Below are 14,173 nucleotides of genomic sequence, written 5' to 3'. Positions count from 1 at the left end.
CTGAAATCCTGAGAATGAAAGTTCTCTTCATAGGCCTTGTTGAAAGAGGCAACTGCCATAGCCCAGGGCACAGAGGCCTTTTGTTCTTTTGGGCCTTTCAGCCATGCCAGAACCCTGTCATCTCTGCTGCAGGCTGTCCTACACTGGCCCATGCCTGCACCTCTTTCCCTTCAGGCTGTTGACCACCATCTTGCTTTCCCACCTAGCTCTCACCTGGCATTTCTGTACCTTCAGTCCCATCTCTGCACCCATGGCTGCCTGTTCCTTGAAACACAAAGCCATGGGCTGAGCCAGACTGGGTCTGGGTGACCTCTTACACCACAAGTCCACCTTTTGAGAGACATTTCTCTTTCCTAACTTTGAGTCTGAACCTTCCAAGCTGCACTTTGCAGACATTTCCTTCTCTTCCTGCTAGCAAGAAAACCTCCATCATCTCTGAAGCCACATTTCACCTAGTTGTAGGCTGCTACTACAGTGTCAATTCAGCAGGTGGAGTGAATATCCCTCAGCAAGCTGATCTAAAGGGGACTTATAGAAGAATGGGTCAGGTCATCAGTATAGAGAACTAAGCACCATGGGAGAGCAGTGGGAAAAGACAATGGCCTGGATTGAGAACCCTCTCTGCTGCACACACCCTGCTCTCTGCCTGCACTCACAAGTGTCTCACAGAAGCTTTGCACCTCCCCTGCAGCAGCGACACCTCACTGCAGGAGGTTCCTGCATTCCCCAGGCTCAGTGATGGATGCTGAATTCCAGGCAAGTTTGGGTAGGGCAGGAGAGGGAGACAGGAAGGTGGGCTCATGGGCCATGATGAGCAGCGTTCAGGCACCCCCAGCGGTGGGCATTCCCCATGTGCCACGCTGAGGCATGTTCCCATGAGGGAAAGTTCTCAGGTAGCCTCTGGTTTGTCCAGGGCCTGCAGCCACACTCCAGGAACACCTACTCCTCCTCCACCTACAGACACCAACTGCTCCCCATTGCTGGGCTCCGTCCTGCTTGTAAGCATTTGTTAAAGCCCTGAACCATCACCTTGCTTCTTGCTGACTTCCCTCCACCCTCTCTCACCTCCCTACACACTGCTCATTGCCACCAGTAACTAACTGAAGAGTTAAGAAGCTCTCAAGGCTTTCCTCAGGGAGTGACCATGTTTCTCCATTCACCATTGATGGATCCATTGAGTGCCAGGTGTGAGGTTCCTGCAGAGGCAGAGATGCCCCTGGGTAGAGCCGTGCTGCCGGGAGGGGTGTGCAGGGCAGAGCTGAGCACACAGCCCATGGCATGGGCTCTGGGAGCACGGAGAGGGAGCAGAGCTGGGCACAGAGCAGCAGCTCCTGGCAGGGACAGCTCCAGGCAGCAGAGACATGGGCAGGGAGTGGGGGGAAAGTGCAGCCCAGCCCTGGGGAGGGTGCGTTCAGGCAGCTCTCTTGGGGTCTGCCACTGGAGGTGACTGCTGGCTGTGCTCTGCTGCCCACAGCTCTTTGCTTCTCAGCGTGAGAGCTCTGTGGACTGTCCTTTGAAACTGTTCTCCCCTGCTTTCAGCACAGGACAGGTGTTTGTGTGGGTTCTTAAGATCAATTTGTGTGTGAAGGCATCATACACACGTGTTGTAAGCAGAGGGCAAATGGGAAAGGACTGATGGACACTGCAGCCCTCCTCGCTCTACACTAAGCTACAAGGAGCTGGGCGCTTCTCCCTGTTTCAATATTGTTCTCATTTTCTGTCATACAAAGAATGTTTTATAGCCTCCTCCCCCCCCTAAAAAAAAATCCAAAACAAAACACCTCAGCAGTGTTATGCCAGTAAATAAATAACACAGTCCAAATGACTCTAAGGCCATGCTGAGCCTCTCTTGTGCAGCCCAGACTCACTCGAGTCATGAGTGCAAGTAGTGAACTTTACAATGAAGTTGGATTTCATCTGTCATCCCTTGTGAACATCAGAGTTGGACAAAGCACTGCTTCAGAGCAAAGCTGACTCCCATCCAACCTGGCCTTGAACACTGCCAGGGATGGGGCAGACACAGCTTCTCTGGGCACCCTGTGCCAGTGTCCCACCACTCTCAAAGGGAACAACTTCATCTGAATGTCCAAGCTGAATCTCACTTTTTTCAGCTTAAAGCCATTCCCCCTTGTCCTGTCACTGCACAGCCTCATAAAAAGCCCCTCTCCAGATTCTTTGTAGGCCCTGCTTAGAGACGGGAAGATTGCTAAGATGTCTCCCTGGAACCTTCTCTTCTCCAGTCTGAAGACCAACATCTCTCAGCCTGTTTCCGTTGGAGATGTGCTCAAGCCCTTAGAGCATCTTTGTGACTCTTCATAAGCCCGTCATTGTAGGATCAGAAGTGAACAGAGGTTGGAAGGGACCCCAGGAGGTCTCAAGTTGAACCCACCAGGAACAGGGTCAGAGCAAGTGGTTCAAGGCTTGATTCAGGCTGAGTTGGAAATTCCCAAGGCCAGAAACTGTACAGCCTCTCTGGGTGACCTGATGCAGCACTTGCCTGAGCCGATGGGAACAAGGTTTCCTTCTATCCGGGCTGAACCTCTCCTCTGTCACTGTCCCCCACTGCCTTTTGTCCTCCCACCAGGCACCATGGTGAGGAGCCTGGCTCTGTATTCTCCATGTCCTCCTTGCCGCTACAGGCAGCCAGTCCCCATCAGCCTTCCCTTCCTAAGATCTCAGGTCCCCATCAGCCTTCCCTTCTCCAGGATGGACAAGCCCAGCTCCCCCAGCCTCTCTCCACAGGCACCATGATCCAGTCCCTGCCTGTCCTGAGGGCCTGTTGCTAAACCCCCTCCTGCTTGCCAATAGCATTCCTGAACTGGAGATCTGAAACCTGGATGGAGGATTCCAGATAATCCCTTCCCTTGTTCTCCTGCCGTGCTCCTGCTCATACAGCCCGCGATGCTGCTGTCCTCCCTTGCTGCCAGGGCACACGCTGCCTCCTGTCCAGCTCCTGCCCACCCAGACCTTTCCCATGGGCTGTTCTCAGCCAGGCAGCCCCAGCCTGTGCCATTGCAGGGCAGTTCCCTGCAGGACCCCTGTGTCCCCAGCTCCCCTGCCCAGGACTCCCTGAGAGCTCTGCAGCCCCCCCATGCCATCCCATCTCCCCACTCCAGCACAACAGCCCCAGGCCTTGGGCTCCCAAGAGCTCTTCCTGCTGCAGGCACAGAGCAGCCATCCCAGAGCTGGAGCAGCCAGAAAGCTGCTTTCATTCCCCTTCATTCCTGACATGTGAGGACATATCACAGAGAAGAAGTTGCTGCAGGATCATTTATTTCCCTTAAATACAGTCAGAGACCAGAGTGACACAAAGTCTGTGGGTCACACAACACGAGTGGCAACTTAATTAGGAGAAGATGAAAACTGACATTTCTATGAAGACAACATCATCACAAATTGAAATAGGAAAACAAATGTAAAGCAGGAAAGACAGACATGGCCTGTCATGACCTACACTGGAAGCCCTTTCAAGGCTAAAGCAAGCAGCGTATATCTGCTGAAACACATCTGGTCACCAGCTTCCTCACAGCATCCTTCAGCTCCTGGTTCCTCAGGCTGTAGATGAGAGGGTTCACTGCTGGAGGCACCACCGAGTACAGCACTGACACCACCAGATCCAGGGATGGGGAGGAGATGGAGGGGGGTTTCAGGTAGGCAAAGACAGAAGTGTTGACAAAGAGGGAAAGCACAGCCAGGTGAGGGAGGCACGTGGAAAAGGCTTTGTGGTGTCCCTGCTCAGAGGGGATCCTCAGCACGGCCCTGAAGATCTGCACATAGGACCCCACAATGAAAACAAAACAGCCAACAGCAATCAGGACACCAACCACAAGAAGCCCAACTTCCCTGAGGTAGGAGTGTGAGCAGGAGAGCTTGAGGATCTGGGGGATTTCACAGAAGAACTGCTCCACATCATCGCCTCGGCAGAGGGGCAGTGAAAATGTATTGGCTGTGTGCACCAGGGCATTGAGAAACCCAGTGCCCCACGCAGCTGCTGTCAGGTGGACACAAGCTCTGCTGCCCAGGAGGGTCCCATAGTGCAGGGGCTTGCAGATGGCCACATAGCGGTCGTAGGACATGACAGTGAGGAGAAAATACTCTGCTGAAATGAATAAGAGAAAGAAAAAGAGCTGTGCAACACAACCTGTGTAGGAGATGGCCCTGGTGTCCCAGAGGGAATTGGCCATGGATTTGGGGACAGTGGTGGAGATGCAGCCCAGGTCCAGCAGGGAGAGGTTGAGGAGGAAGAAGTACATGGGGGTGTGGAGGCGCTGGTCGCAGGCTGTGCTGGTGATGATGAGGCCGTTGCCCAGGAGCGCAGCCAGGGAGATGCCCAGGAAGAGCCAGAAGTGGCAGAGCTGCAGCTCCCGCGTGTGTGCGAATGCCAGGAGGAGGAACTGGGTGATGGAGCTGCCGTTGGACATCTGCTGCCTCTGGGCATGGGGCACCGTCAGAGGAGAAAAAGGCAGTGACAGGTTAGGACAGGAGGGATGTCAGATACAGAAGTTCAGTTACACATTCACAACAGAGCACATATTAGCAGGAGAGGAGAGGTTCTGTGTCATCGCCAGTGATGTCATTACCCTGCTGAGGCTTCTTCCTAGGTACAATCAGAAGAGCATTGCATCAGGCAGAAAGTCTCAGTTCTTTGCAGAACCAAGAGAGCTGCAGTGTCCATCAGTCCTCTCCCACTTGCCCTGTGCTCAAACTTGCACTGCCTGTAAGGTGCCTTCACACACAAATTAATCTTAAGAACTCCCACAAACATCTGTCCTGTGCTGAGACCAGGGGAGAAGGGTTTCAAAGGACAGTCCAAAGAGCTCTCACGGGGAGAAGCAAAGGGCTGTGTGCAGCAGAGCACAGCCAGCAGCCACCTCCAGTGTCAGACCGCAAGAGAGCTGCCTGAACGCACCCTCCCCAGGGCTGGGCTGAACTTTCCCCCCACTCCCTGCCCATGTCTCTACTGCCTGGAGCTGTCCCTGCCAGGAGCTGCTGCTCTGTGCCCAGCTCTGCTCCCTCTCAGTGCTCCCAGAGCCCATGCCATGGGCTGTGTGCTCAGCTCTGCCCTGCACACCCCTGCCTGTGCAGGGGCTCAGGAGCAGCTCACACAAGCCCTCACAAGACTCTCGGTGCCTCCCCCAAAGCAGAGAAGTAAATTCCCAGCTCCCACTGCCCAACCTGCCCACCAAGAGGGAAAAGCATCAAAGCTCAGGATCCTTCCCTATCAGGTAAATGATGCCTCAGTGTCTTTCAGAGGGACCCTCTGAAGAAGTGCTCAGAGTGACGGCAGATTGGAGCAGCGTCACCCACCCAGCACTTCACTTCCCTGTCAGCAACCCTGCTGCAAGGGCAGCGCTGGGCACCCCTGCCTGCACACCCACATTCACACCCTGCAGCCAGCCCCGGCACAAGGGACCTGCCTTGTCCTGTCCCTGCATGGTGCAGGGGGAAGCCCTGCTCTGCAGCACGTCCTCCACCTTATCTTCACAGACAGAAACTGCAGCTGCATTGCCCTGCACCCAGTGCCTTACCACAAACAGGGCTGGGAAGGTTTCTCCTTCAGAAGGTTCCTCCTCCTCCTCCTCAGCAACCTCCACTGCCAAGTGCCTTTAAGCTCCCTGTGTCTCGCAGGTCTCCCCTCGGTCCCAGCTCAGCAGCAGAGGCCCAGCCCAAGGTGGCTCTGCTTCTGCCACACTGGGCTCCTTCCAGGGCTCCCTGGGGCTCCAGGGAAACAACATGGGAAACAGCCTGATGATACAAAGATTTAAGTCTAAAAATCTTTGTTTCTTACAATCAATCAATTAATTTGAAAATGGCCCTTTGAGAACATCAAATCCAACCATTAACCTATCTCTGGCAAGTCCACACACTGAGCATGAGAACCTCTCTGATAGGATACCCTGGTTGGGTGGTCAGCAACAGCAACTGGGGCTTTAAAGTTGAATTTTACATCCTACCTTAATTTCACTAATTTACATCCTATTCTGTTTGTTGTTAAACATTCTGCTATACATTAGAGCATAGAAATCAGCTGAACAAGTTATGTTGATGCAGAAACCTCTCCATATATATAATTGTAATTAAACGACTCTATGACGTCTCTATGACACCTCTATGAGTAAAGCAACTCCTCTATGGGTAAAGCAACCAAACATCGCCCTCAATTTATAACTGGAATTCAGCACTACTCTGTTTGTTGGCACAGTGGCAAGAGGTGAGCACACCACTCTGAGAAAGATGGACTGACTTTAGTTACGGGGTGGAATGTGCTGATGCACTTCCCCCCCATTTCCTGGAGCCCTCTGCTTCCCCAGGAGTTCCTGTTAGGCCCCAGCCTTTGCACAGTGCAAGGAGCTGGCTGCCGGCTGCTCCCTGGCTGCACCAGGAGCTCTGGTTGCCTGGCAAAGGTGGGAGCAGCACACAGGGGTCAGGAAAGTCGGATACTCCCTGCTCATCCCAGGAGCTCTTTTCAGGTTGATCAGTCATTCCCTAAATCCTAAACAGTTTCACAAGAGGCATGGGGGACTGCTCTGGGAAACACGTTCCAGTGTCTCACCACCCTCACCGGAAAGAATTTCTTCAAGAGAACACAGTTTTTGTTTCACTGCAGACAAAGGAGGCAGGAGAGAAGGGGTGGGGAGCACACACCCCAGCCCCGACTCCGCACAGGGCAGCGAGGGGTGCTGCTCTTCACTACAGCACAGCTGGGCTGAACTGAGTCAGTGCTTGCAAAGAAACCTGTCCTTGTCCCTGATGAAGCTCTACAGGCCACAGGCTTCTCCACAAGTACCAGCCCAGCTGTTTTTCTTGTCACGTCTTGCCCAGTGTCACAAGCTGTGGCACAAGGGGAGGCCCTTGTTGCTGTTTCTCCTGGAACACAGGGAAGTAGAAAATGAAATACTTTTTTTAACAATGAAACGCATTCCAGTGACCACGGAAAATATGGAACAAGATGCTAGAGCCCTACAGGTTTTACCAGGAAGAACAACAATTAGCTAAAAATTCCCTCCTGCGCTGTTTCCTTTCCCAGCCCATGGATACTTTCCTCAGTAAGTGGCAAGTGCACATGACAAAGCAAGAGATCTGTGTCAAGCAAGGCCAGGCAAGGCAAGGCAATGCAAGACAAAGGAAGGCAAAGCAAGGGAAGGCGATGCAAGGCTAGGGAAGGCAAGTCAAGGCAAGGCAAGAAATGGCAAGGCAAGACAAGGCAAGGCAACTGAAGGTAAGGCAAGGCAAGTCAAGGCAATGCAACTCAAGGTTAGGCAAGGCAGGGCAAGGACAGGCAAGGCCATGCCAGGCCAGGCCAGGCCAGGCAAGGCAAGGCAAGGCAAAGCCAGGCAAGGCCAGGCAAGGTGAGACAAGGCAAGGCATGGCAAGGGAAAGAAAAGCATGGTAAGGGAAGGAAAGGCATGGCAAGGCATGTCAAGGCAAGGGAATACACGGCAAGACAAGTCAAGGCAAGGAGAGGCAGGCATGGCAAAGGAAGGAATGGCATGGCGAGGCGATACGATGCGATGCGAGGCAATGGAAGGCAAGGCAAGGCAAAACATGGCAAGGGAAGGAAAGTCATCGCGAGGTGAGGAGAGGTGAGGCGACGTGAGGCGACGTGAGGCGAGGCAATGCAAGGCAAGGCATGGCAAGGCAAGGGAAGGAAATTCATGGTGAGTTGAGGCAAGGCGAGGCAAGGCAGGGCAACAGAAATAAAGACATAGTGAGGCGAGGCGAGGCGAGGCAAGACAAGGCAAGGCGAGGCAAGGCGAGGCAAGGCGAGGTGAGGCAAGTCAAGGCAAATCGAGGCAAGGCGAGGCAAGTCAAGAAAAAGCAAGGGAAGGAAAGGCATGGAGATGCTAGGCAAGGCAAGGCAATGTGAAGGCAAGGCAAGGCATGGCAATGGAAGGAAAGTCCTGGCAAAGCCAGGTGAGGCGAGGTGATGCAAGGCAAGGGAAGGCAAGGCATGGCATGGCAAGGGAAGGAAAGTCATTCCAAGACATGGCAAGGCGAGGGAAGGCAAGGTAAGACATGGGAAGGCAAGACATGGCATGGCAAGGGAATTAAAGGCACGGCAAGGCATGGCAAAGCAAGGGAAGGCCAGTCAAGACAAAGCAAAGCAAGGCATAGCAAGGCAAAGCAAGACAAGGAATGGCAAGGGAAGGAAAATCATAGCAAGGCATGGCAAGACAAGGGAAGGTAAGGCAAGGGAAGTCAATTCAAGGGAAGGCAAGAAAAGGGAAGGCAAGAAAAGGCAAGGCAAGGCATGGCAAAGGAAAGGAAGGAAAGGCATGGCAAGGAGACGCAAGGCAAGGCAAGACGAGGCAAGACAAGGCAAGGCAAGGCAAGGCAAGGCAAGGCAATGCCAGGCAAGGCCAGGCATGGTAAGGCAAGGCAAGGCAAGGCAAGGCCAGGCCAGACCAGGAAGGGCAAGGCAAAGCAAGGCAAGGAAAGCCCTGCAAGGCCAGGACAGGCCACGTCAAGCAGGGCAAGGCCAGGCTAGGGCAGGACAGGCAAGGCAATGCAAGGTACGGCAAGGCAATTCAATGCAAGGCAAAGCAAGGGCAAGCCAAGCCATGCCAGGAAAGGCCAGGCAAGATAATGCAAGGCAAGACCAGGCAATGAGAGGCAAGGAAAGACAAGGCAAGGCCAGGCAAGGCCAGGCTAGGGGAGTCCAGGCCAGGCAAGGCAAGGCAATGCAAGGCATGGCAAAGCAAGGCAAGGCCAGGCAAGGCAAGGCAATGCCATGCAAGGCCAGACAAGACAAGTCAAGGCCAAGCAAGTCCAGGCAATGGACAGCAAGGCAATACAAGGCAACGCATTACAAGGCAAGGCAATGAAAGTAAGGCACGTCAAAGCAAGGCCAGGCCAGGCCAAGTCAGGCAAGTCTAGGCAAGGCAAGTGTCGTGATTTAAAACCAGTCAGGCAGCTCGTTCACTCACTCCCCCCCTTCTTGCCCTCCCCCTACTCCCAGAGGGACAGAGAGGAGAACCGAAAAAGAATTCAACTCCCATGGGCTGACATAAGAACAGTTTAGTAACTCAGGTATAACAGGTATGGAATACCTCTTTGGTCAGTTTGGGTCAGGTGTCCTGTCTCTTCTTCCTCATGGCTTCCCCTCCTCCCTGGCAGAGCCTGAGGCTCACAAAGTCCTTGGTCAGAGTAAACATGACTTTGCAAAACTAAAAACATTGGTGTTATCATCTCTGTTCCCAGGCCGAAAGTCAAAACACAACGCTGAACCAGCTACTAAGAAGGAGAAATATGACTGCTACTGCTAAACCAGTATCCAGCCCTTATTGCATACCATTCACGTCGTGCTCAGATTCTACATTTCTCCACCTCCTTCTCCAGCTGCTATGCAGCCACCTCCTTCTGCCCCTTGACAGCCCTGACATCCCAAACCAGCAGCTGCTGCCTGCCGGCCTCCAGCCCCGCTCCCACCGCTGCTTGGTCCGCAGGGCCCCTCTCCCGGGCCAGTTTGGCAGCTGCCGGCTAACTGGGCCACTCCCCCTTGGCTCCCCACAGCCTCTCGAAGATGGAGGCGAGGACGAGGGCCAGGACGGGGAAGAGCAGCGTACAGGTACAGGTACAAGTCCACGGCCACGTCCGTCCCACCCTGCTGCTGGAGCCCGCCCATATTACAAGTTATTGCCATAAAGCACAGTCAGACAAGAACCTTAGCCCAAACCCCACACTTGATAAACACTAAGACACAAATACTGGCTCTAAGTAAGGTACAACAGTCTGAAACTGTGAGATGAAGAGGAATAATTCTGAGAGCCAATAAATCGGCATTGTGATGAGTGACTATTAATCCGGTCAGATCTGTCCTTATCTCAACCCTTGTGCCCCACGTTAGGCGCCAAAAACAACTGTTGTGGTTTAAAACCAGTCAGGCAACTCGTTCACTCACTCCTGCCCTTCTTTCCTGCTCCCTACTCCCAGAGGGAGGGAGAGGAGAATCGAAAAGAATGCAACTCCCATGGGTTGAGATAAGAACAGTTTAGTAACTAAGGTCTAACACACATCACTACTGCTACCACCAATAATAATAATGACAAAGGAAATAACAAGGGAAGAGAATACAACATCTCACCACCAGCCGACTGATAACTCACCCCCCCAGCCTGACCAAGCACCAACCGATACCTAGTCCAACCCGGCAGCCCTCTAGCCCTTCTGGGTAACTCCCTGTTACATCCTGGGCATGACATGATGTGGCTTGGAATACTTCTTTGGCCACTTTGTGTCAGGTGTCCTGGCTCAGATTCCTCCCTGATTGCCCTCCTCTCTCACAGAGCATGAGGCTCAGAAAGTCCTTCGTCAGACCAAAACATTTGCACAGAAACTAAAAACATTGGTGTTATCAGCTCTGTTCCCAGGCCGAAAGTCAAAACCACAGCGCTGCACCAGCTACTAAGAAGGAGAAAAATGACTGCTGCTGCTAAACTCAGGACACTCACCAATGACCCTTCTAAGAGTTCCCTAAGACCCCTCTATGACCCCTCAAGGAGTCCTCTATGACTCCTCTAACACTCCTCAGTGACGCCCCTATGACTCCTCTATGATGCGCCTATGACACCTCTGATTCCTCTATGACTCCACTATGACTCTAAGACACCTCTATGACTGTAAGACTCTTCTATGTCCAACTTCTCCATGACTCACTCCCCTACAATTCCTCTAAGACTCCCCTATGACTCCTAGATGACTCTACTATGACTCATCTATGACTCCTCTAAGACTCCTCTATGACTCCTCTATGAATCTATGACACTATGACTCCTCTAAGACTCCTCTAAGACTCCACTATTACTATGACTCCTCTATGACTCCTCTATGACGCGTCTCTGACGCCTCTATGACTCTTCTATAATGACTTTATGACTCCACTATGAATCCTCTATGACTGCTCTATGAATCTATGGCACTAGAACTCCTCTATTATTCCAATATGCCTCCTCTATGACTCTTCTTTGTCTCCACTGTGACTCCTGTATGAGTCCTCGATGACTCCTCAATGGCTCCTCTATGAATCTATGACACTATGACTCCTCTAAGACACCTCTATGACTCCACTATGACTCCTGTATGACTCTTCTATGACTCTATGACTCCTCAAGGACTCCACTATAACTCTTATGTGACTCCAATGTGACTACTATATGTCTCTTCTATGACTCCTCTATGGCTCTATGACTCCTCTATGACTCCTGCATGACTATACTATGACTCCTCTGTGACTCCTCTATGACTCCAATATGACTCCTCTATGACTCCTCTATGACTCCAATATGACTCCTCTATGACTGATCTATGATTCCACTATGATTCTTCTATGACACCTCTAAGAATGTATGACACTATGTCTCCTATATGACTCCACTATGACTCTTTAATGACTTCTCTATTACTCCTCTATGACTCCACTATGTCTCTTCTATGACTCCACTACGACTCCACTATGACTCCTCTTTGGCTCTATGATACTATTACTCCTCTATGACTCTTACATGACTCCTACATGACTCCACTGTGACTTCTATGTGACTCCTCTATGGCTCCTCTATGACTTCTCTATGACTCCTCTATGACTCCACTATGACTCCTCTATGACTCCTCTATGACTCCACTATGACTCCTCTATAACTCCACTGACTCCTCTGTGGCTCTTCTATGAATCTATGACACTAGGTCTCCTATATGACTCCACTATGACTCTATTATGACTTCTCTATTACTCCTCTATGACTTCACTATGACTCCTCCATGACACCTCTATGACCCCTTTATGACTCCTCCATGACTCCTTTATGACTCCTCTATGACTTCTTTATGACTCCTGTATGACTGTTTTTGACTCTTCTATGACTCCTCTATGATTCCTGCATGATTCCTCTATGACAGGGGGTAACAAGTTAAAACTTAAATAGGGGAAGTTTAGATTGGATATAAGAAGAAAATTCTTTCCTCTTAGGGTGGTGAGGCACTGGAATGGGTTGCCCAGGGAGGCTGTGAATGCTCCATCCCTGGCAGCGTTCAAGACCAGGTTGGATGAGGCCTTGTGTGATATGGTTTAGCACACGGTATCCCTGCCCACAGCAGGGGGATTGGAACTAGATGATCTTCAGGTCCTTTCCAACCTAATTATTCTATGATTCTATGATTCTATGACTCTATGATACAAAGACTCCTCTATCACTTCTCTATGACTCCCCTATGACTTCTTTATGATCCATCAAGGGCGGCCAGAAGTGATGAAGATTGTTGGAAGAAATAAACGACCCTCAGAGACCACCACCACAATTCTGTACTCATGCGGGGAAATCTCTGGAAAATGATGTAATCCATATGTAGCCTTATGAATATGTACGTATGCCCACTGACTATGAAAGGACGGCTTGTGTGGCAATTGAGAGACACACTTAGGAGGAGCTATCCCCGCGGTCTCCTGGCGCCGCAAGAAAGAATACCTGCTTGTCACCTTGAAAACTTTGTTGGTGAGTTTGTTCCTGGAGTTTTCTCTGAGATCACCTTGCACACGCAGAGCCGTGCACTGCAGCAGCAGCGTCTCTCTGGCCTCCTGCTGCCACTGTCAGAGGCTAGAGGCACCTCAGCCCTGCGCTGTTGTCGACCTGGTCTGCCTTCACCTGGGGGCCCAGCGCCCAACATTCCTGACTCATGGTGGCACTGCTGGCTCTGCGGGTACAGGGGCAGGAGAAGGGCCCTGGCTGATGCTGCTCCTTGTGGTGTCGTGGTGGCTGCGGAGGTGACAGCTCCGGAGCAGGCACCTGCATCTCCTGGCGCCTAGGATGTCCCTGGTGGCTCCTCAACTGTTGGAGCTGGCTCTGCTGACACAAGTGCTTCACCCTCCTCCTTGTCCACCAACCCAGGCTGCAATGGCTTCCCTTGGGTACAGCAGCCTTGAGGGAGACCATGCCAATCTTCCCCTGTAACTGCACTGCCATTGTCCTGCCTGTTACACCGCGTCCTTCATTCCTCTCATCTTTCATAGATTTTCCTTTCAAATAACCCTTTCAAATAACTTCAATCAGATGCCCTTTGTAATCTTCCTGCACTCGGAAGCCTCCCCAGTTCCCTGGAAGACAATCTAGAAGACTTGACAAAAACTACATGGTGAGACATGGCTCATCAGGGTTTAATGTGTCCCATGGTGTATTTGGGCCGAGTCCGTGAACATCAGGTGCTGAGAGGAGACTGAGGAAAACTCTCAAGAAGTCCAAGTCAGAAACAAAGCCCCAAGTGCCTTCAGCAGTAATGGGCCCCACTGAGGGCTGCTGCTGACAAAGCCTCCCCAGGGACTCATTAAAGCAAGTAACTGCAGGCTGTGATTAGAGGGAGAGAAAGGCAAAGTGCAGGTGTCTGATGGTGAGAAAACCCTTGGTTTGTTTGATGATGCAGAAAGGCCAAGCCCTGACCACAGCCCTTGGAGAAGCAGAGCCTGAAATCCTGAGAATGGAAGTTCTCCTCATAGGCCTTGATGAAAGAGGCAATTGCCATAGCCCAGGGCACAGAGGCCTTTTGTTCTTTTGGCCTTTCAGCCATGCCAGAACCCTGTCATCTCTGCTGCAGGCTGTCCTACACTGGCCCATGCCTGCACCTCTTTCCCTTCAGGCTGTTGAACCCCATCTTGCTTTCCCAGCTAGCTCTCACCTGGCATTTCTGTACCTTCAGTCCCATCTCTGCACCCATCGCTGTCTGTTCTTTGAAACACAAAGCCATGGGCTGAGCCAGACTGGGTCTGGGTGACCTCTTGCACCACAAGTCCACCTTTTGAGAGACATTTCTCTTTCCTAACTTTGAGTCTGAACCTTCCAGGCTGCACTTTCTAGAGGTTTCCTTCTCTTCCTCTTAGCAAGAAAAACTCCATCATCTCTGCAGCCACATTTCACCTAGTTGTAGGCTGCTACTACAGTGTCAATTCAGCAGGTGGAGTGAATATCGCTCAGCAAGCTGATCTAAAGGGGACTTACAGAAGAATGGGTGAGGTCATCGGTATAGAGAACTAAGCACCATGGGGGAGCAGTGGGAAAAGGCAATGGCCTGGATTGAGAACTTCTTGGCAAGAGCCAAAAGGAAAGGTGGTGTCCTTGGGTGCAAGGTACCCCATGCTCTGGGGACAGGGCACCTCATCTGGGACAGCTTCCTGCCTGTAGCATCCTCT

The 14,173-nt window shown here is 51.9% G+C and overlaps 1 protein-coding gene and 1 long non-coding RNA gene across 2 annotated transcripts in view; both read right to left on the bottom strand.

Annotated features, from left to right (window-relative positions):
* The window catches only part of LOC133282523 (uncharacterized), a 471,436-nt gene that overhangs the window by 385,660 nt on the left and 71,603 nt on the right, over positions 1 to 14,173 (bottom strand). The gene's annotated exons all lie outside the window — the stretch shown is intronic.
* LOC133282531 (olfactory receptor 14J1-like) lies at positions 3,252 to 4,436 on the bottom strand. The gene has a single exon (XM_061478540.1). It carries the CDS (start codon positions 4,419 to 4,421, stop codon positions 3,474 to 3,476), a length of 948 nt encoding a protein of 315 aa, XP_061334524.1. The 5' UTR covers positions 4,422 to 4,436; the 3' UTR covers positions 3,252 to 3,473.

Source organism: Pezoporus flaviventris, unplaced genomic scaffold, assembly GCF_033815535.1.
Source record: "Pezoporus flaviventris isolate CSIRO_AGI_PZ_B2104156 unplaced genomic scaffold, CSIRO_AGI_Pfla_v1 ptg000127l, whole genome shotgun sequence".
Taxonomy (NCBI): domain Eukaryota; kingdom Metazoa; phylum Chordata; class Aves; order Psittaciformes; family Psittacidae; genus Pezoporus; species Pezoporus flaviventris.
This window is presented reverse-complemented; position numbering and strand designations above follow the sequence as displayed.

What these genes read in the sequence shown, in the direction of transcription:
- LOC133282531 (XM_061478540.1), bottom strand. Translation starts at nt 4,421, where the DNA reads ATGTCCAACGGCAGCTCCATCACCCAGTTCCTCCTCCTGGCATTCGCA.